At 46.3% G+C, this 17,778-nt stretch overlaps 1 protein-coding gene across 1 annotated transcript in view; it reads right to left on the reverse strand.

Annotated features, from left to right (window-relative positions):
* The window catches only part of gldc (glycine dehydrogenase (decarboxylating)), a 142,345-nt gene that overhangs the window by 13,457 nt on the left and 111,110 nt on the right, over positions 1-17,778 (reverse strand). The window contains exons 19-23 of the mRNA XM_080188494.1: positions 14,556-14,668; positions 10,160-10,301; positions 7,221-7,332; positions 6,422-6,517; positions 3,964-4,136 (exon numbers count right to left, since the gene is read on the reverse strand). Of these exons, the coding sequence (XP_080044620.1) occupies positions 3,964-4,136; positions 6,422-6,517; positions 7,221-7,332; positions 10,160-10,301; positions 14,556-14,668 (636 nt within the window). The remainder of the gene's footprint in view (positions 1-3,963; positions 4,137-6,421; positions 6,518-7,220; positions 7,333-10,159; positions 10,302-14,555; positions 14,669-17,778) is intronic.

The raw sequence follows: 17,778 nt of genomic DNA on the forward strand, positions 1-17,778 counted from the left end.
AGCCTTGGTGCATTCACTGAGGGCCTGTCGAACATCTGGAGCTCTACAATGAGAGAACTATGTGTCACGTGCCAGCTCAATAAATCCAGAAAGCAAAGAAGAAAAGACACAGCAGTTTAGGGAGCGTCTGTGGTGTGAACACGGCTGTCGAATGTTTCAGCTGACCTCTCCTCATTAACTCGGCCTGACACCGAGCCCAATATTTAAAACGTTAACTTGTCTGCTCTCCCTACTGCCTGAGCATTTTCCACATTCCCTCTTTTCTAGGGCAGAAAAAATCTTCGAGCTACTAACTGCCCTTCTGAACATCAAATTAAAAATCTCAGAAGGCAATGTAAAAGATGCTGTTAACAAGAGAAACATCGCCACCAGCAGGCCATTATTGGTACTGAAGAAAAAATCAAACTTGTTCAAACATCCTCTACTGTATCGATACTAAAGTTTATTCATTAATGTCACAAGTAGGCTTACGTTAACACTGCAATGAAGTCACTGTGAAAATCCCCCAGTCGCCACATTCCGGTACGCTAAGGGAGAATTTAGCATGGCCAATACACCTAACCAGCACATCTTCCAGGCTGTGGGAGGAAACCAGAGCAAACCCACGCAGACATGGGGAGAACATGCAAACTCCACACAGACAGTGACCCAAGCTGGGAATTGAACCTGGGTCCCTGGTGCTGTGAGGCAGCAGGGCTAACCACTGGGCCACCCTTAGTTGCAGAGCAATCATTCCAAACTGTCATTGTAATTTCAGCAAAAAAAGGTCACAGAATCTGCTCAATTCCTTCTCCAGAGAGCTCTGGCTCTTTTCTCGAATTCAGACTCCTGGATTCTCTGGACATATCTGGAGAACACTGGATTATACGACAAGATTCAAATGCTCTGCCTCTGATTTGCTGCTCCATTGCTATAACTCGAAGTAAATTTGGGCAGATTCAGCCTCCTCCCCAGTGCCGCTGTGACGGAGGATCTGTGGGACTCAGTTCCCTGCTAGAGTCTGTGCTGGGCAGGTCCTTGGGTTTGCCAGCTGCAGCTTCAGTCTGGTTTCCTGGTCTGAGTTACTCTGTCCTGGACCGGAGCTCAGAACACATACCAACCGTCTCAAGAACAGCTTCTTCCCTAATGCCATCAAAACTCTGAATGTGAACCGACCTTATATTAAGTTGATCTTCCTCTACACCTTAGCTATGACTGTAACACTATATTCTACACCCTCTCCTTTCCTTTTCCCCTGTATACTCCATGAACCATACGCTTTGTTTGTATAGTGCGCAAGAAACAATACTTTTCACTGGATCCCAACACACGTGACAGCAATAAACCAAATCAATAATGTAAAGCATTATTGGGACCCGCTCTTAACTGCTAAAGTGGCTTTTAGGCTGAAGATAAAACTTAGACTAAATAAAACTTGCTTTAATATAACTTCTATTTTTCAATTGTAGGCCTTGAGAAATACACTCCAGTGTTTTGCTTCTATTTATTAAATTGCATATTAATTAATTAAAGGTTTTTATTTATTCTGGCTTTATTAACCAGTGTTGCTACTTTTAGTATCATGTGCATCCAGATCTTTATCTTCTTCTACCCCGGTTAGATACTATTTTCCAAGGTGTACATGGTCTCCTATCAAACCACGCTGCCTCACACTTGCCCACATTAAAATCTGTTTGCAACTTACTCGCCTGTTGTGCAAGTTTTTTTGTTGTAAGCTTCCTCAGTATTAACTATATACCGCAATCTGACATTGTCTGCAGGCTTATAGACACGGCGCTTCCCAAATTCAAATCACTGAAGTAAATAATGAACAGCGGCCCCCCCCCCAGCTCCGATTCCTCTGACACACTGCTTCCGCTCTTCCAGCACTGTCAGCTGCTGGTGTCAATATGGATGCCGGGAGGAGCTGGAATTTGCCTTGTCCCGAAATGAAGATCGACATTTGCTGGGTCGAGACCCCGGGTTCCTATCAGCAGGTTTTTTATTTTTTATTAATTAACTTTCTTTCCCAGTTTAACTCATTCTTGGTATTCCCTAGCAGCCTTTTTGTGCGTTCCTCACCAGGATGTCCCTATTCTTAATGCTGTTCCAAACACCATCATAATTACCGATCAGATTCTGGCTTTGTTTGATTTACATTCACTTAGTGCGTGCCTGGGATACCTAAACAACCTTCTTTGTGTGGGTTGGCAAGGTGGACTAGGCTCAGCCTGCCCCATCTCATGACTTATTCTGAATTGTCGTAAAGGTTTGGAACACCTAATTGAAGGTAATGGAGGATGCTACATCCCCCATTCTAAAACAAAGTTTGGGGGCAGCACTAACTTGTTCACCCTGGTGCTTAGAAACACTGAAGGGTGCTCAGTGTAAGGCAGAGAGCTTTGTCATCATGAGCTGGTGGTTAACCAGCCAAACGGCGCGTTACAGTGAAAACACCAAGTCAATCAGTTCATCAGTCAAGTCAGGCATCACTCCAATCATCCTCCACATTATTGTCTCTTCCATGTATTTCGCTCAGATCTAACTTCTTTTCATTAACCCTCACTCTCCCATTTCTGTTCATTCCACTTCTGCTACACCTTCCAAACCTGTGATCTCTGTCATCCATAAGGACAAGGGAACCACCACGACCTGCAAATTCCCCTCTGTGCCACTCACCATCCTGTCTTGGAACTACACCACCGTTCCTTCACTGTCGCTGGGTCAAAATCCTGGAACTCCCTCCCTAACTCATCTCGTTCACTGGTGTCCTTACCTGGTCTGGCCTACATGTGATTCCAGAGCCACAGCAATGGGGTTGACTCTCAACTGCCCTCGGGCAATTAGGGATGGGCAATAAATGCTGGCCAGTCAGCGATGCCCATGTCCCACGAATGAATAAAAAGAAACAGCATCATGGCTGTACCTACAACATAAGGACTGCAGCAGTTCGAGTTCACCACCGTCTTCTCAAGGACAATTTGACATGGGCAATAGAAAAGCTGACCTGGCCAGCAACACTCACATCTCATGAAAGAATAAAGAAAACATTTCCACTGCTCCATCTTTTGAGGATTGCAATGAGCTGGATCTGGTGATTAAACAATGGGGAAACTGTCCGTGTTGGTCATCATTACAAATGTGAAATAGACAGCAACACCTGGTGATCACATGTGGTTAACTAAACGTGTAAATCCAGAAGCTGGGTGGGCCTGGATAAGAGTTACCTCCTGGAGAGTCGGTACAGACTCGATGGGCCAAATGGCCTCCTTCTGCACTGTAGCGATTCTATGGTTCTTCGAAATGTTGCCACGGGAGATTTTACAGCCACCTGATCTGGTTTAAGAAAATGTCTAAAAGACGGCACCTCTGACAGTGCGGCACTCCCTCAGTATTCCATAGGAGTGCCAACGTATATGTTTGTGCCCAAGTCCTGGAATGGGACTTGAAATAAAACATTGTGACCCAGAGTTAAAAGTGCTGCCAAATAAGCCACAGATGACAACACAAACAGTGAATGCTGTTGATGTTTGGAGTGCTTCTATAAACTGCCTACATTAACAGAATGCAGGAAACTGCTAGCCTCATATAGAGCATCTCTGAAAAGCTTTGTTTAAAACATAGAATCCTACAGTGCAGGAGACCATTCGGCCCATCAACTCTGCACCAATCATAATCCCACCCAGGCCCGATTCCCATAACCCCATGCATTTACCTTAGCTAGTCCCCCTGACACTAAGGGGGCAATTTAGCACGGCCAATCACCAAACCCGCACATCTTTGAACTGAGGGAGGAAACCAGAGCACCAGGAGGAAACCCACGCAGACACGGATTCAAGTTCCACACAGACAAGTGTGGCCCAAGCAGGGAATCGAACCCGGGTCCCTGGCGCTGTGAGGCAGCAGTGCTAACACTGAGCCACCCACATCTTAGACGTAATTATACAGATCGTTCCAGCCAAACAATGGTTTGTTCTGACTTACCTTGAGTGGGTTAACTCGGATGTCCATTCTACCCTCCTCAATGTCCGCGATTTCTTGTCGGATGTTTATCATTGCATCACAGAATCTATCCAGTTCAGCTTTATCTTCAGATTCAGTTGGCTCAATCATCAGCGTACCAGAAACAGGCCAGGACATGGTTGGAGCATGGAATCCTGTCAGATGTAAACTTACTTGTAACTTGCTGGTTAGGAAGAGAGACCTCATGGTCTGTCGAAACTTACGTTCCATTGAGATGCAGAATGTCATGCACAACACCGATTACTAAGTTTCTCAAATCCACCAATAATTCCGTTACATTTTACATTATCTGTTGCGTATGAACATGAGTAAGGAAACTTAGCTCCCTAAGCCTGTTCCTCCATTCAATGAGAATGTGGCTGATCACAGGTCTAACTCCATGTACCCTTCCTGGTGAAAAGTTACGGACCTGAAACGCTATCTGGGGTTTTCCCTGGAAGCTTATCTCCACAGACTTAAACATCGACCGGGCAGTTAATTGCCTATATTTATGGCTTTTGCCAGGAATGGCCACCATGCAGATAGCTTGGAGAGTGAGTGTGTGTGTGTGTACGTCATCCTCCAGTAGTCTTTACTGTTGTATGGTTGGATGGGAGACAGTGAGAAGGATAAAATGGACCCTCTCTAACAAGAGGGATACACACCCTCCAGAGCCCTCAGGTTTTGCTGGGGATGTGGGGACGTCCCCACATGGTACATGGTCCCCACCCCTCCCACCACCCGCCCCAGTAAAATACCAAAGGTCTATGGTCACTAATGGATCACCAAGCGGCTGATGTTGACCAAGCCAACTTGTTGCTGGCAAAACAATGGTCCAGCATAGGTGGGAAGGCAACAAGTCCCAGGATCTCAATGGTCCCACCCTATATCGAGCCCTCCCCAGCTCCCTGCCTTCCCCAGAGAGGGAAAGGGGTCTAAAGTTCCCGCTATTAACTCTGTGCCTCTCTCCACAGACGCTGGCAGACATGCTGAGTATTTCCAGCATTTTCTGTTTTTATTTTGTATTTCTAATATATGCAATATTTTGCTTTTCCACATTGTCCCATGTCCCTTAATACCCCAGATTTTAAAAAAATGCATCAAAATCAGATAGGATATTACTGAACGCAAACAGCCTTCAGTAGTTTCTCTTGCACGCTTTCTGTGCTTTTAAATATTTTCCCCCAGAAACTGTGCAATTTTTTAAAAAAACTGCTTCAATAATCATGTTTGTCTGATAGAGAATTCTACATATTGTCAAGAGGTTTTACTAACTTCCCCTTTATTTCTTTGTATAATTGTTTTGATTGTGAGGGGAGACAGCGGTGTAGCGGGAGTGTCACTGGCCGACTAGTAGAGGGTCCAGGATGCTGCTTTGGGGACCCAGGTTCAAATCCCACCACGGCAGCTGGTGGAAGTTAAATCCAATTTAAAAAGCTGGGATTTAAAGTTAACATTAGTGATGGGACATGACGCTATCGCTGTCATTCAAAAAATCCGCTTGGTCACTAATGTCTTTTATGGAAGAAAATTTGCCATCCTTATTTAGTCTGGCCTACATGTGAGTCCAGATCCACAGCAATGTGGCTGACTCTGAAATTACTGCAATTAGGATTGGGCAACAAATGTTGACTTTCTTGGCCTTTTGGCTAAGATCAGGTGTAAGATCAAGCATGAGATCAGGTGTAATGCCTGTTCTGGTCAGCTTGGAGTTAGTATGTCCCCTTGAGACCATGAATTGGATCGAATTTGAATAAGTTCTTGGAGCAAGCAAGGAGGTGGATTAGGGGGCATGCTGTATCCACTCTGCACACTGGCTTTGTAACTCTGAGAAAGGAATACATTTTCTAAAAATGCTGACCTTGTCAGGACTGTTCACACATCTCTGTTAGCATTACTGCCTCACAGTGCTGGGGTCCCGGATTCAATTCCGGCCTCAGGTCACTGGCTGTGTGGAGTGTGCACATTCTCCCCATGTCAGCGTGGGTTTCCTCCAGGTCCTCTGCTTTCCTCCCACACTTCGAAAATGTGCGGGTTACATGGACTGGCCATGATAAATTCCTCCCAAGTGTCAAGGTGACTAACAGGGTAAATATGTGGGGTTACAGGGATGGGACTGTTGTCAGTGTAAGGCTCGATGGGCTGAATGGCTTCCTTCTGCACTGTAGGGATTCTATGATGATCTCATAAAAGAATAATTTTTTTAAAAAAATCTTCAATTTGTATCCTTTTAATATCATCTCACGAAGCAGTGGAAGAATCTCTCTTGATAACTGTCCATGCAGTATAAGTGGATTTACTTGTGGGAGGTTGCTTGTGCTCTTAAAACACACTTAGCCACATGCCTTCAAGGTTCTGGCCCTATACCCACGCTAAGAGAAGTACTAATGATCAAAGATTAGTTCACAATGCAACAGGATACAAAACGATAACTTCTCACCATAATCTTGTAGCCTCTTGGCGACATCCACTGCCTCGATATTTGCAGTTTTCTTGAATGGTCGCACGTCCAAGATGAATTCGTGAGCTACGTAACCTGTTAAAACATTTTTTTTCAGAATTCAGTATAGCATTCATTACATTGAAAATTAATTCCCCCACAGCAAGCAGCACAGAGGGGGATAAAATATCAGTACAGCCAGAAAGGTTATCAACAGCAGGAACTCTCAGAGTTTGTCAGAACTTTCTCACGGAGGGGATTCTCTTTTCCTGTCGTGTACATCCAGTTTATTTATTTTTTTATACAATGCGGGCGTCGCTGGCTGGGTCAGCACTTACTGCCCGTCCCTCAGGGCAGTTAAGAGTCAACCACGTTACTGTGGATCTGGAGTCACGTGTAGGCCGGACCAGGGAAAGGAGGCAGATTTCCATCCCTACAGGGCATTAGTGAACCAGATGGGTTTTTACAACAATTGACAATGGTTTTGTGTCATCATTATGGACTTTTAATTCCAGATTTTTGTTGAATTCAAATGTCACCACCTGCCGTGGTGGGATAACAGGGAATGTGAGCTTAAAACTCATAGCTACAATTATTTCCAGCAATAGACCACAGAGTCTTGCTCAAGATAAACTGCAGAGTGCCTCATGGAGAGGGCTGTAAAATCTAATAAAGGGTCATTCTCCTGAGAAGTTAACTTTCTCTCTTTCTCCACAGATGCCACCTGACACGCTGAGTTTTTTTTTTAGTGTTTTATGTGAAAGCTGAGGCTGAGAGCTGAGCACTTGTGTCAACTTACCCTTTGCTCCCCTGAAAACTATTTTGTAGAAAGCTTCTAGCCGCTTGGCCATGTAGTTGGCATTTAGAATGGCGACCTCAGTGGCATGGCGAAGTCCATTTGATCCCATCAGCTACGGGAAGGGAAACAGAAGATGTAAATCACAGCAGCGTTGTTAAATGAGCAGATAGATGAGGAATTCCAGTCTGGTAATTACATTCCCGATACCAACACTACTTGATTATTTCTCTAACAATCCCCCAGAAGATCCACATTTCTGAATCATTCGAACTATCTCACTGAGGTCACAGCTTGATAGGTTATGCCCCATTCTTCTAGGTTACCACAATTCATCTGGGTAAATCCAGCCAGTACCACATCATTTACAATCACGCTACATTAACCGCATTGCATCCCACCTTTCAGCCTCAGTTTAAATCATAGAATAAAGTCATAGAATCCCTAAAGTGCAGAAGGAGGCCATTAGGCCTATCAAACCTGCACTGAAAACCATCCCTCCCGGACTCTATCCCTGTAACCCCAAGTATCCACCCTGTTAATCCCCCTGACACTAATCCTGCCAATCCATCGCACCCACATATCTTTGTAGCGTGGGAGGAAACCAGAGCACCTGGAGGAAACCCACGCAGACATGGGGAGAATGTGCAAACTTCACACAGACAGTCAACCTGAGGCCCGAGTCGAACCCAGGTCTCTGGCACTGTGAGGCAGCAGTGCTAACCACTGTGCCGCCATAAAGGACAGTTGACTGAAAACCTTTTACATTCTTTGAACCAGACTTCTTTTTTTCTACTCTCAAGTTTCGTTATTACAAGAATACAAGGTACCAGGATATGAACTCAACAGTGCAAAGTGTAAAATGCAGCAACAACTGGGCTATAAAATCTCAGGAAATTTATGGCACTCTGCTTGCCATGAACCTGTGGGTTCAGAGTACAAACTGCACGATCGAACAGACCACTCCTTTGTCTTTGCCGAGAAGAAGAAAAGTATTGGCTAGGAATTTCTTTGAGTCAGTTCTGGCTCCACCATTGGATGGGCAATGAAATCCCTGCTCCCAGATGTAGGCAGGGTTTGCAGCCAGGTTCCCAGTGGAGTTTGCGATGGTGGAACGGGAGTAAGTTCAAGAGGAGGATATGCTAAACACTGGTCCAGCAGCAGTGGTCTGCGTGGATTTAAAATTATACAAACAACAATAGGGAGAGGGCCTTCAGACCCTCTCTTCCCATAAACCACACCTCCTAATCCTAGATGAAGATTCAAGCAAAACTTATCTACAGTCACATTTCTATTCAAATTCTCAAAGTTGTGCTGGTTCAGATTTCTCAAGTGAGTTTATAAACGATATAGGGTGAATTGTACCGTCCTGCCCACCACGGGAAACTGAGCCGGCCAGGCGCCAACTACGGGAAGATCCGTTGACCTCGGGCGGGATTTTCTGGTCTCGGGATAAGGAGGCTGGAAAATCCTGTCCTATGTCTTTGAGTTTCAAAAAGCTGAATAACTTTAAATGCATTTAAAAGGCGAGATTTTTCCACCCTTTCTGGTGATGGGGTCTTATGTTCCTGTTGACGGTCACCCCTGCTGTGAGTTTCCTGCGTGGTGGATTCATTGGGAGATCCTGCAGACAGCGGCGGAACCACAAGATCCAGCTGTCCACCAATGGCGGACTGCCTCCCATCTGAGACCCACGTCGCAGTGGGGTGTGCCAGGGAATCCCACCCACATATGACATTGTGACAGGGTCTTACTGATGCACAGAGTGTTACAGAGCCCCACAGTGCTGCAAACTCTTTCCTGATATGTCATCTTTTGCCTAACTGCAGAGTAATTAAGACTTGGCTCAAATTGCTCCAAAGGTTGCGTGGCCAATGTTGTTCTCCTCTCTGGCTTATGTCCATTTTCTTTTAAACAACCTGCATTCTGACACAATAATATTCTTAAACAAGATGTGGGTCCTGCCTGCCCAGAATAGTTTAAACCTCGGCTCAGAACAGAGTTAGTTCTCAGTCCGACAGTGAAGCATCATCAGTAACATTGTAAGTTTTGAGTGAGTCACTTAGTGGATAAAAACACAACCCAATGAGGGACTAACTTGTCCAGGTTTGATTTCTGATCTATACTGACAGAGATGACCTCTAGGGCAGCACGGTGACACAGTGGATATCACTGCTACCTCACAGTGCCAGGGACCCCGGTCCGATTCTGGTCAAGGGTGCTGTCTGTGTGGAGTTTGATCATGCTCCCCAGGCAGGATTTTCCAGCCACTCCCGCCCCAAGGCTGGAAATTCCTGTTGGATATCAACGGACCTTTGCACGGTCTGCCAAATCTTCTGTCCTGCCCGCTACGATTTCTGTGGCAGGTGGGAGGGGAAAGTTCCACTCTGCGTGGGTTTCCTCCGGGTGTTCCGGTTTCCTTCCACAGTTCAAAGATGTGTAGGATAGATGGATTGGCCATGCTAAATTGCCCCTTAGTGTCCAAAAGATGTGTAAGGATCCCAATGTCCAGTCAAGATTCCTTACTATCCAATGACTCCTGCTCTATCTGTGCTGAGGTGAACACTGGATACACATAGAGGTGGGTTTGACTGCGATGACTTTCATGGTTCAATAGCCCACTGACACCAGCTTTTAAACCAGCAACTCGAGGAAGGACAGGGAGGACTGTTGGTTCCCAACTGAACCGTGCCTAATAAAATAATTATACTTCAGATAAGGGGAGCGGAGTTAGGTTGGGACATTTGGTGGGGGCGGAGGAAGGGGAGTGGGAAACGGGGGGGTAGGCCGTCAATCGACTGAAGATGAGGAGCTGAGCCGGCAGACATTTTAAGAGGTAAACAAACACGGGCAGCAGGTGCACGTTGTTTCACACACATTTCCTGGGCTAATGAGAAAGCTGACACACAATCACGAGATCAACATCCAGAACAGAACCATACCTTAATGTAGGCCAGGGAGATTGGCAGGATCGCACTGGAACCCCAAGGGGCGGCACTGATTGTGCCCAGAGGGCGGGCATCACTGTCAGACACTGGAGGGATCACTGGATGACTGGGTAAGTACGGAGCGAGGTGCTTCTTCCTAAAAATATATTCAAGAGAATGAGTTACTTGATGCGTGGTCTGGCTGACAAGTTTGATCCTTAGTATCACATGGCTCCTACTTGGAGCTATTTCAAACATATTTCACCATCAGCCTTTTACTCAACATCCTGACAAGCAAATGAAAGGCGGGGAGGAACCTTCTGCTCCTACTGTCCGGCGGGGATCACGCCAACCTTCCTGCTCGCCACCAGACATTTCCCGGCCTTGCTGTGACAGGGCTCCCCCCGGGGTACGTGGTGGGCCAGCTAAAAGTCCATCAAATTTCAGCTGGGCCTGAAAATCCCGCCTTAGTCTCCAGAACGGGAAAGTAACATCTGAAAAAAAATTAGCACAATGATGTAAGCAGCTGAATGTCCCTCTTTGGTGTTTTTGGCCTCTACGTTTGAGGAGGATCGCTTCCAATCCAAATTCTGTCTGACTTCAGGGCTACATGCGGCCGGTCCCAGAGGGGCAGCAAACGTAGCAGTGAGAAACTAGTCTCATTTGTACTCTTTGTAAAGCGGGGTTGCTGAGGTCCGACGGTCACGCCCACCTTGTTTAGAGTCTGAGTTCATCTAGTCTTGTCATCAAACATGGTACTTACAGTCTGCTCATTAAGGTGTTGCTAAGCTGAAGAGTATCAAGGTATTGAAAACTTGGCCTGCATGATGGACAGTGTCATATTATATATCTACCGATGACCGTGAAACCATTGTCGATTGTCAGAAAAACCCATCTGATTCACTAATGTCCTTTAGGGAAGGAAATCTGCCGTCCTTACCTGGTCTGGCCTACATGTGACTCCGGAGCCACAACCCTGTGACTGACTCTCAACTGCCCTCCAAGGTCAACTAGGGATGGGTAATAAATGCTGGCCAGCTAGCGACGTCAATGTCCCACGAGCGAATAAAAAAAGACATATCAAGTCTATGAAGGTTAGCCCTAATCTTTGGCTGCTCCTAGAGTCCTGCCTCAGTGTTAGCGGTGAGTGCCAGTATTTGGCCAGAGCAGCTTCTTCCTTCTCTGAAGACTACTGCTTGTTTGGCAGATGACTTCCAAGCCTGGTCTTTCGAGAAGAGTTTGGCCACATTAGTTGAAGTGCAGTGCACAATTCTAAGGGCGGTTTGCAACGCTACCACACAGAGAGGGCCTCTTTTGGAGACAGCAATGTTGTGACGGCAGCAGGGTTGAGATTAAGATTTTCAGACTCAATGATCTCATCACAAATTCTGGAACATGAGTTGAGGCTTTTGGAGGCACTTTTCTTTGAAGCTGACCTGTGTTAAGTTTTTATTTTGTGGATCATTTAGTTATCTACAGGCTGCATATAAGCCTCCTTTTTAACCTAAACCAGCCAGAGAGAACGGAGTGGATGCAAGTCCAATTTCCATGTCGTATCTCACACAATCGGCAGAATTTTATGCTCCCTGCAGGTGGGGTTTGAGGCAGGGTGCCGTTCAATTCCCTTCCAAAGACCCTCCTGGAGGCCACAGTTTTACAGTGTAACAGGAAAGGTCAAGGCTGCTTTGCACAGGTGAGCCCCCTAAGTGGCCAACTGATGACACTTCATGATTTCATGGTGGATCAGATAGAAATATACCATCATGTTCATTGGTTTCAGCCTTGCCGCTGGCTCAAATCCCCAATGCACCAATGGTGCGTTTCATCTGTTCATGGGATAGGGCATGTGCAGTGTGCTTGTCCCCTGCCAATTAGGTCTCTGCTACCTCTGGTTATGGGCTACCTTATCCAGCCAGATTGAGGGAGTGATGTTAGTGCATGTGATGCAATGCATTTGGGTGACATACCTGCCCTGTTGATTGGCTGGCATTGTGTGTGTGTGTGTGTGTGTGTGTGTGTGTGTGTGTGTGTGTGTGTGTGTGCGTGTGCGCGCGTGTGTGTGTGTGTGCATGTGCATGCGCGCGCGTGTGTGTGTGTGTGCATGTGCATGCGCGCGCGTGTGTGTGTGTGTGTGCATGTGCATGCGCGCGTGTGTATGTATGCATGCATGTGTGTGCGTATGTGCATTTGTGTGTGTGTGTGTGTATTTGTGTGCGTATGTGTGTGTGTGTGCATTTGTGTGCGTGCTAAGCAGCAGTGCTAAGGGTCAGGTGAGGCTATGAATGTGAGGTCTGAGTCATAATTGATAGAGATTGTTGGCCGGTAAGTGTTGTGGGTAGGGGGAGTATGGTGGATAGAGCAGTGTGTGAGGCTAGTGATGCAGTTTTTCAGATCTAACATGTGAACATGTATTCACTGACCTTGACCACTCGCGTGAGGTCATTAAACCTCTTGCTGCACTGTACTGAGATTTGAAGGTAGTGAAAGCTACCTGCTCTCGCTGTCTTCCTTGTACCTCCGAGCCCCCAGAGAAACCTCCTGTGCACCTCCCACACCAAGCGCTCCAACGCTGCATCACAAAGAGCTGCACAGAAACACTGGGTCCAACCGGTCCATGCTCCACTCGAGCCTGCTCCCCATCTTTTCTCATCTAAATCGACCATTTTAACCCTCAATACCCAACTCCATTGCATCCTTGTCTAATTTCCCCTTCAATGCAAATGTACTATTTGCTGTGGTAGCGAGTTCCACACTACTCTTTGGGTGAGTAAGTTGCACAGAGAATGTGGGTGGTTCGGGGAACCCACTGGCTTGTTGCCCCTCTGTTCAAAGTTCCTCCTATTTCTTAGCTCCTCTTTTCACCACTTCCAGCTCGTGGTGCAGCTGGAATGCACCTCAGCAGTGGTGCAGGATGAGCTTAATTGGTTAGTTACTGCTAGTTTGCACTCTGCTGGGATATGCAGCCACATAACAGGGCGTTCAGTGCTGGGATACCCGCCAGAAACATTACAAATTAGAAAGTAGCACAACATCTGCATGCTGCCTTTATCAGTTTAACCCTGCATACCTCCTCGCGCCTGACTTTGATCTGCCCTCTATCCAGTTCCCTACCACTCCCAATTTCGAAATGAGTGGAGCAGAACAAATAAAATAAAATTCTGTGCAGGCATGGCCACTGCAAACCTAAGCTTAGCAGACATGACTTGGGTCCTCAGTTTAAACCAATATTCTATGTAATCGAATCAAGTTTCGAAGGTGGGACAGGAAATTCCAGCCACAAACTGTGTGGAGTCTGCATATTCTCCCCGTTATTTGCGTGAGTTTCCTCCCACAGTGTAAAGATGTACAGGTTAGGTTGATTGGCTATGCTAAATTGCTCCTCAGTGTCAGGATAAATAGGTGGGGTCGTGGGGATAGGGTCTGGGTGGAATTGTGGTTGCTGCAGACTCGATGGGCCCAATGGCCTCCTTCTGCACTGTAGGGATTCTATGATCTGATGAAATCTACTGCTGCATTCAGTATTGGTACAGTGAATGCTTCAAGGCTTGTCCATCTGACAGAATATATTTGTCACATTTGCTGAAGATACCTAGAATCTCTACAGTGCAGAAGGAGGCCATTCGGCCCATTGACTGCACCAGCTCTCCATCAGACATCTCATCCCCAATAATATTACATATTCACCTGCCTAATTCTCCTAACGTACACATCTTCGGGCACTAAAGGGCAGTTTAGAATGGCCAATCGATCTAACATGCATATCCTTCGACTGCAGGAGGAAACCGGAGCACCAGGAGGAAATCCATGCAGACACAGGGAGAATGTCTGTGTGGAGTTTGCACATTCTCCCCATGTCTGCATGGGTTTCCTCCGGATACTCTGGTTTCGTCCCACATTCCAAAGGTATTAGGTTGACTGGCCATACTAAATTGTCCCATAGTGTCAGGGGGACTAGGAGGGTAAATAGGAGGGTTATGGGGTTAGGACCTGAGTGGGATTGTTGTCAGTGCAGGCTCGATGGGCCAAATGGCCTCCTTCTGCATTGTAAGGACTCTGTGGTTCTATGAATGTGCAGACTCCACACAGACAGTGATCCAGGAATTGAACTCGGGTCCCTGGCACTGTGAGGCAGCAGTGCTAACCACTGTGCCACCCTAGGCCTTGATATATAGTATTTTGTATTTACCTCAAAGCTATCAATACAGACAGAAAGTAGTCACAAGATAAAAAATGTCCCAGTGAGTAGCAGAAAGGAATACGTTGCCGTACTAATACATCAGGAGGTAAATGTGATTGGTGCTACACTATGCTAAAAGGGTCACGGTCATCTTCCATTTAAATCCCTGCATGGCCTGAAAATGATCAGCATTTTGAGTCGGCATTGTAAGCAAATAAGACAACTGAAACTTACACTCCAATGGGTCCCATTCCAGGTCCACCTCCTCCGTGAGGGATACAGAAGGTTTTGTGCAGGTTTAAGTGAGACACGTCAGATCCATAGTCACCAGGACGGCACAGGCCCACCTGAACGGTTACACCATCAGAGGAAAAAAGAATACCATGATATTAGAACAGCCAACGTAACAATCGTTACTGCATGGAACAGGAATGGGAAAAGATTATACCACCAGTGATATGTGACTCTTGACTTATCAACTCAGATCACAAGGTTAATTTAGGGCAATGGAGTTTTATTTCCATCCTATCCACTATCTAATCAGGAGGGATTTAACCCTCGAGAACCTGCTTCTACCAAGGACCCGGAGATACAATGACAGACCCTGGGGAATCTGGTATGTCAAACTCCCCCCGCTACCTCCCACTCACTTTCATGGAGAGCACTTCAACTCCAGTGGGCAACCAAGATCACAGGATGATCTGTGAAAATGAAATTGCGGATACAGGAAAATTGTATTTCAGCCAACACCCATTTTCCCTGTGCTGGGGTGGGGTTTGCAACCCCTAAAAAACACACCTTCTCGGAGAGTTCATGGCCATTGGAAGAAGCCCACTGAAGAGTCAGGAACATTCTGAAAGGTAAGTGTAAAATGTTTCGACACCTTCAAATGTCACGATTAGAAGGTGTATTGTTATGCCGATGTGTTTAATGCAGTGATTCATCATAGGGATCTGCCCTGCAAAGGTGGATGGATCCTTACATTGATCAGCATTGCTTCATTGGTCCCATACATTACATTACTTTCCCAATGATCAGAAGTGCCAAAATGCATTACAGAATGTTTTGAAAAAGTCCTGTCAGTTTTTGCTATCATGGGTGGCACAGTAGCACAGTGGTTAGCACTGCTGCCTCACAGTGCCAGGGACCTGGATTCGATTCCTGGCTTGGGTCACTGTCTGTGTGGAGTTTGCATGTTCTCCCCATGTCTACGTGGGTTTCCTCCAGGTGCTCCGATTTCCTCCCACATTCTGAAAGACATGCTGGTTAGTGCATTGACCCGAATGGGCAATGGACTGTGACAACTAGGGGAATTTCACAGTAACTTAACTGCAGTGTTAAGTTTGTATTCAGCTGTCAATTAAATGGACAAATTACTCTGGCTATTAAAAAGAGCTTTTAAAAATTGGAAAAAAAATCTATGTAGCTACTGCCCTCTGCTGCTTGACGGACATTATCCTTGAAACTGTTGTGCCAGTTTCAGATAAAAAATGTAGCTGAAAGCTTTTATGACAGCTGTAGCCATTATGAATGCTTGGCTGGTGTTTAAATGTTGAAAGAGCTTCAACTCAGCAGGTGGTTTACTTATCCAAAAATGATGAAACTAATATGATTCTATTTGCTTTTTTGTTGTTTGCAAACAAATTATTATATTTTCTGCACTGTAGTGGTCTTTTTCCCAGTATCAATGAAAGCATTTCATTTCGGGTTTTATTAGATTGCTAGAGGTATATTTTTTGTGAATGGTTTTAAAACAATTCCCAGGACTGGAGGCTAGCAGGGCAAATAAGTGGGGCTATGGGGGTAGGATTGTGGTTGGTGCAGACTCGATGAGCCAAATGGCCTCCTTCTGCAACTGTAGGGTTTCAATGACTGCAAATTGAGGATACTGTGGAAGTGGCTATGGAGGGTGCATGAGGTTCATGGGGGCACATGGGAGATCTGCTGGTGCAAGGGGCAGTATCGGGGTAGGTGGGCAGTTAGCGGCCATTGTCGTGGCTTGGGAAATCAGAGGTGGCATGACGTGAGGTTTGGGGGCCTTCAAACGATGTTGTGTGCTGGGCCACTGTGTCGATGAATTGAGGTGGGTCTTTTAAATGTCCCCCCCATTGTAACCACATGCCTTACACATTCCACTGAGGTTTGCAAAATGCGAACCCGCCCCATGAGAAAAGACAAAAATCTGGGACAAAGTCACACATGTTTCGCACGTGCATTTTGAAAAGGGCAAAAGTGCGCACATCGTGTTTCCCCAGGCACCCCCCCCGGAAATCCCGGCCTCAGTGTTAATATCAGAGAAATCCACAGGGGTTATACCAGATCCTCAGGACTGTTGGTGCCAAAGGTGCAGTTACTAATTGAAAAGCCAATTGAAAAAGTGCCAATTTGAGAAGCAAATAATTTAATGATTACTGGCAGAAGGGTGGAAAGACACAGCAGTCCGTAAATCCAGCGGGAGAGCACTGGGCGACTATGGGGAATTGGGGAAACTGAATACCAAGTTTAACCAATTTTATTGTTGCTTGCACAATATCCTGTCAGGTGAGGAAACATCGCTTTGCCTATCTCTTTAGCCTGGACTCAGCCACTGTCAGGCAAAAATTGTATAAATTGGGAGATTGCAAAAAGGAATGAAAAAATACACTGGAGGGAAAAGTTCTAGTTCTGAAATCCCAGCATCGAAAATTACAAGGGGAATTTTCCCATCCTGTCTGCCATGGGAATCAGGATGGGCAGGGGCCGGACTATGCAAAGGTCAGTTGACCTCGGGTGGGATTTTCCAGTTTTGGGGCAAGCGCAGCCAGAACATCCTGCCCTACATATTGCTAGCCTGGATTCGACATGACTCCCTTCCACTCTACCCCCAACAACCTTTTCCAGGGCTGATGGTGACAAGGTGGCAATTTCACTGGACTAGGAGCCCAGAGGCCCAGTCTTATGTCCTGGGGTCATGGATTCAGATTGCACTGCAGCAGCTGGTAGAATTTAAATACAAATAATAAAATCAGAATCCCCATCTGGTTCACTAATGGGAAGGAAATCTGCTGTCCATACCTGGTCTGGCCTAATTGTGACTCCAGACCCTCAGCGATGCAGTTGACACATGGGGGCGGTACAGTGGTACAGTGGTACAATGGTTAGCACTGCTGTCTCACAGCGCCAGGGACCCAGATTCAATTCCAGCCTTAGGTCACTGCCTGAGTGGAGTTTGCATGTTCTCCCCGTGTCTGCATGGGTTTCCTCCAGTTTCCTCCCACAGTCCAAAGGTGTGCGGGTTAGACTGATCTTGCCATGCTAAATTGCCTCTTAGTGTCAGGGGGTTTAGCAGGGATATGTGGAGTTACAGAGAAATGGCCTGGGTGGGATTGTTGCTGGTGCAGGCTCAATGGACCGAATGGCCACCTTCTGCACTGCAGAGATTCTATGACACTTAACTGCCCCCTGAAGAGACCCAGCA

This window comes from Carcharhinus amblyrhynchos, chromosome 5, assembly GCF_965287045.1.
Source record: "Carcharhinus amblyrhynchos chromosome 5, sCarAmb.v2.hapA, whole genome shotgun sequence".
NCBI classification, from domain to species: domain Eukaryota; kingdom Metazoa; phylum Chordata; class Chondrichthyes; order Carcharhiniformes; family Carcharhinidae; genus Carcharhinus; species Carcharhinus amblyrhynchos.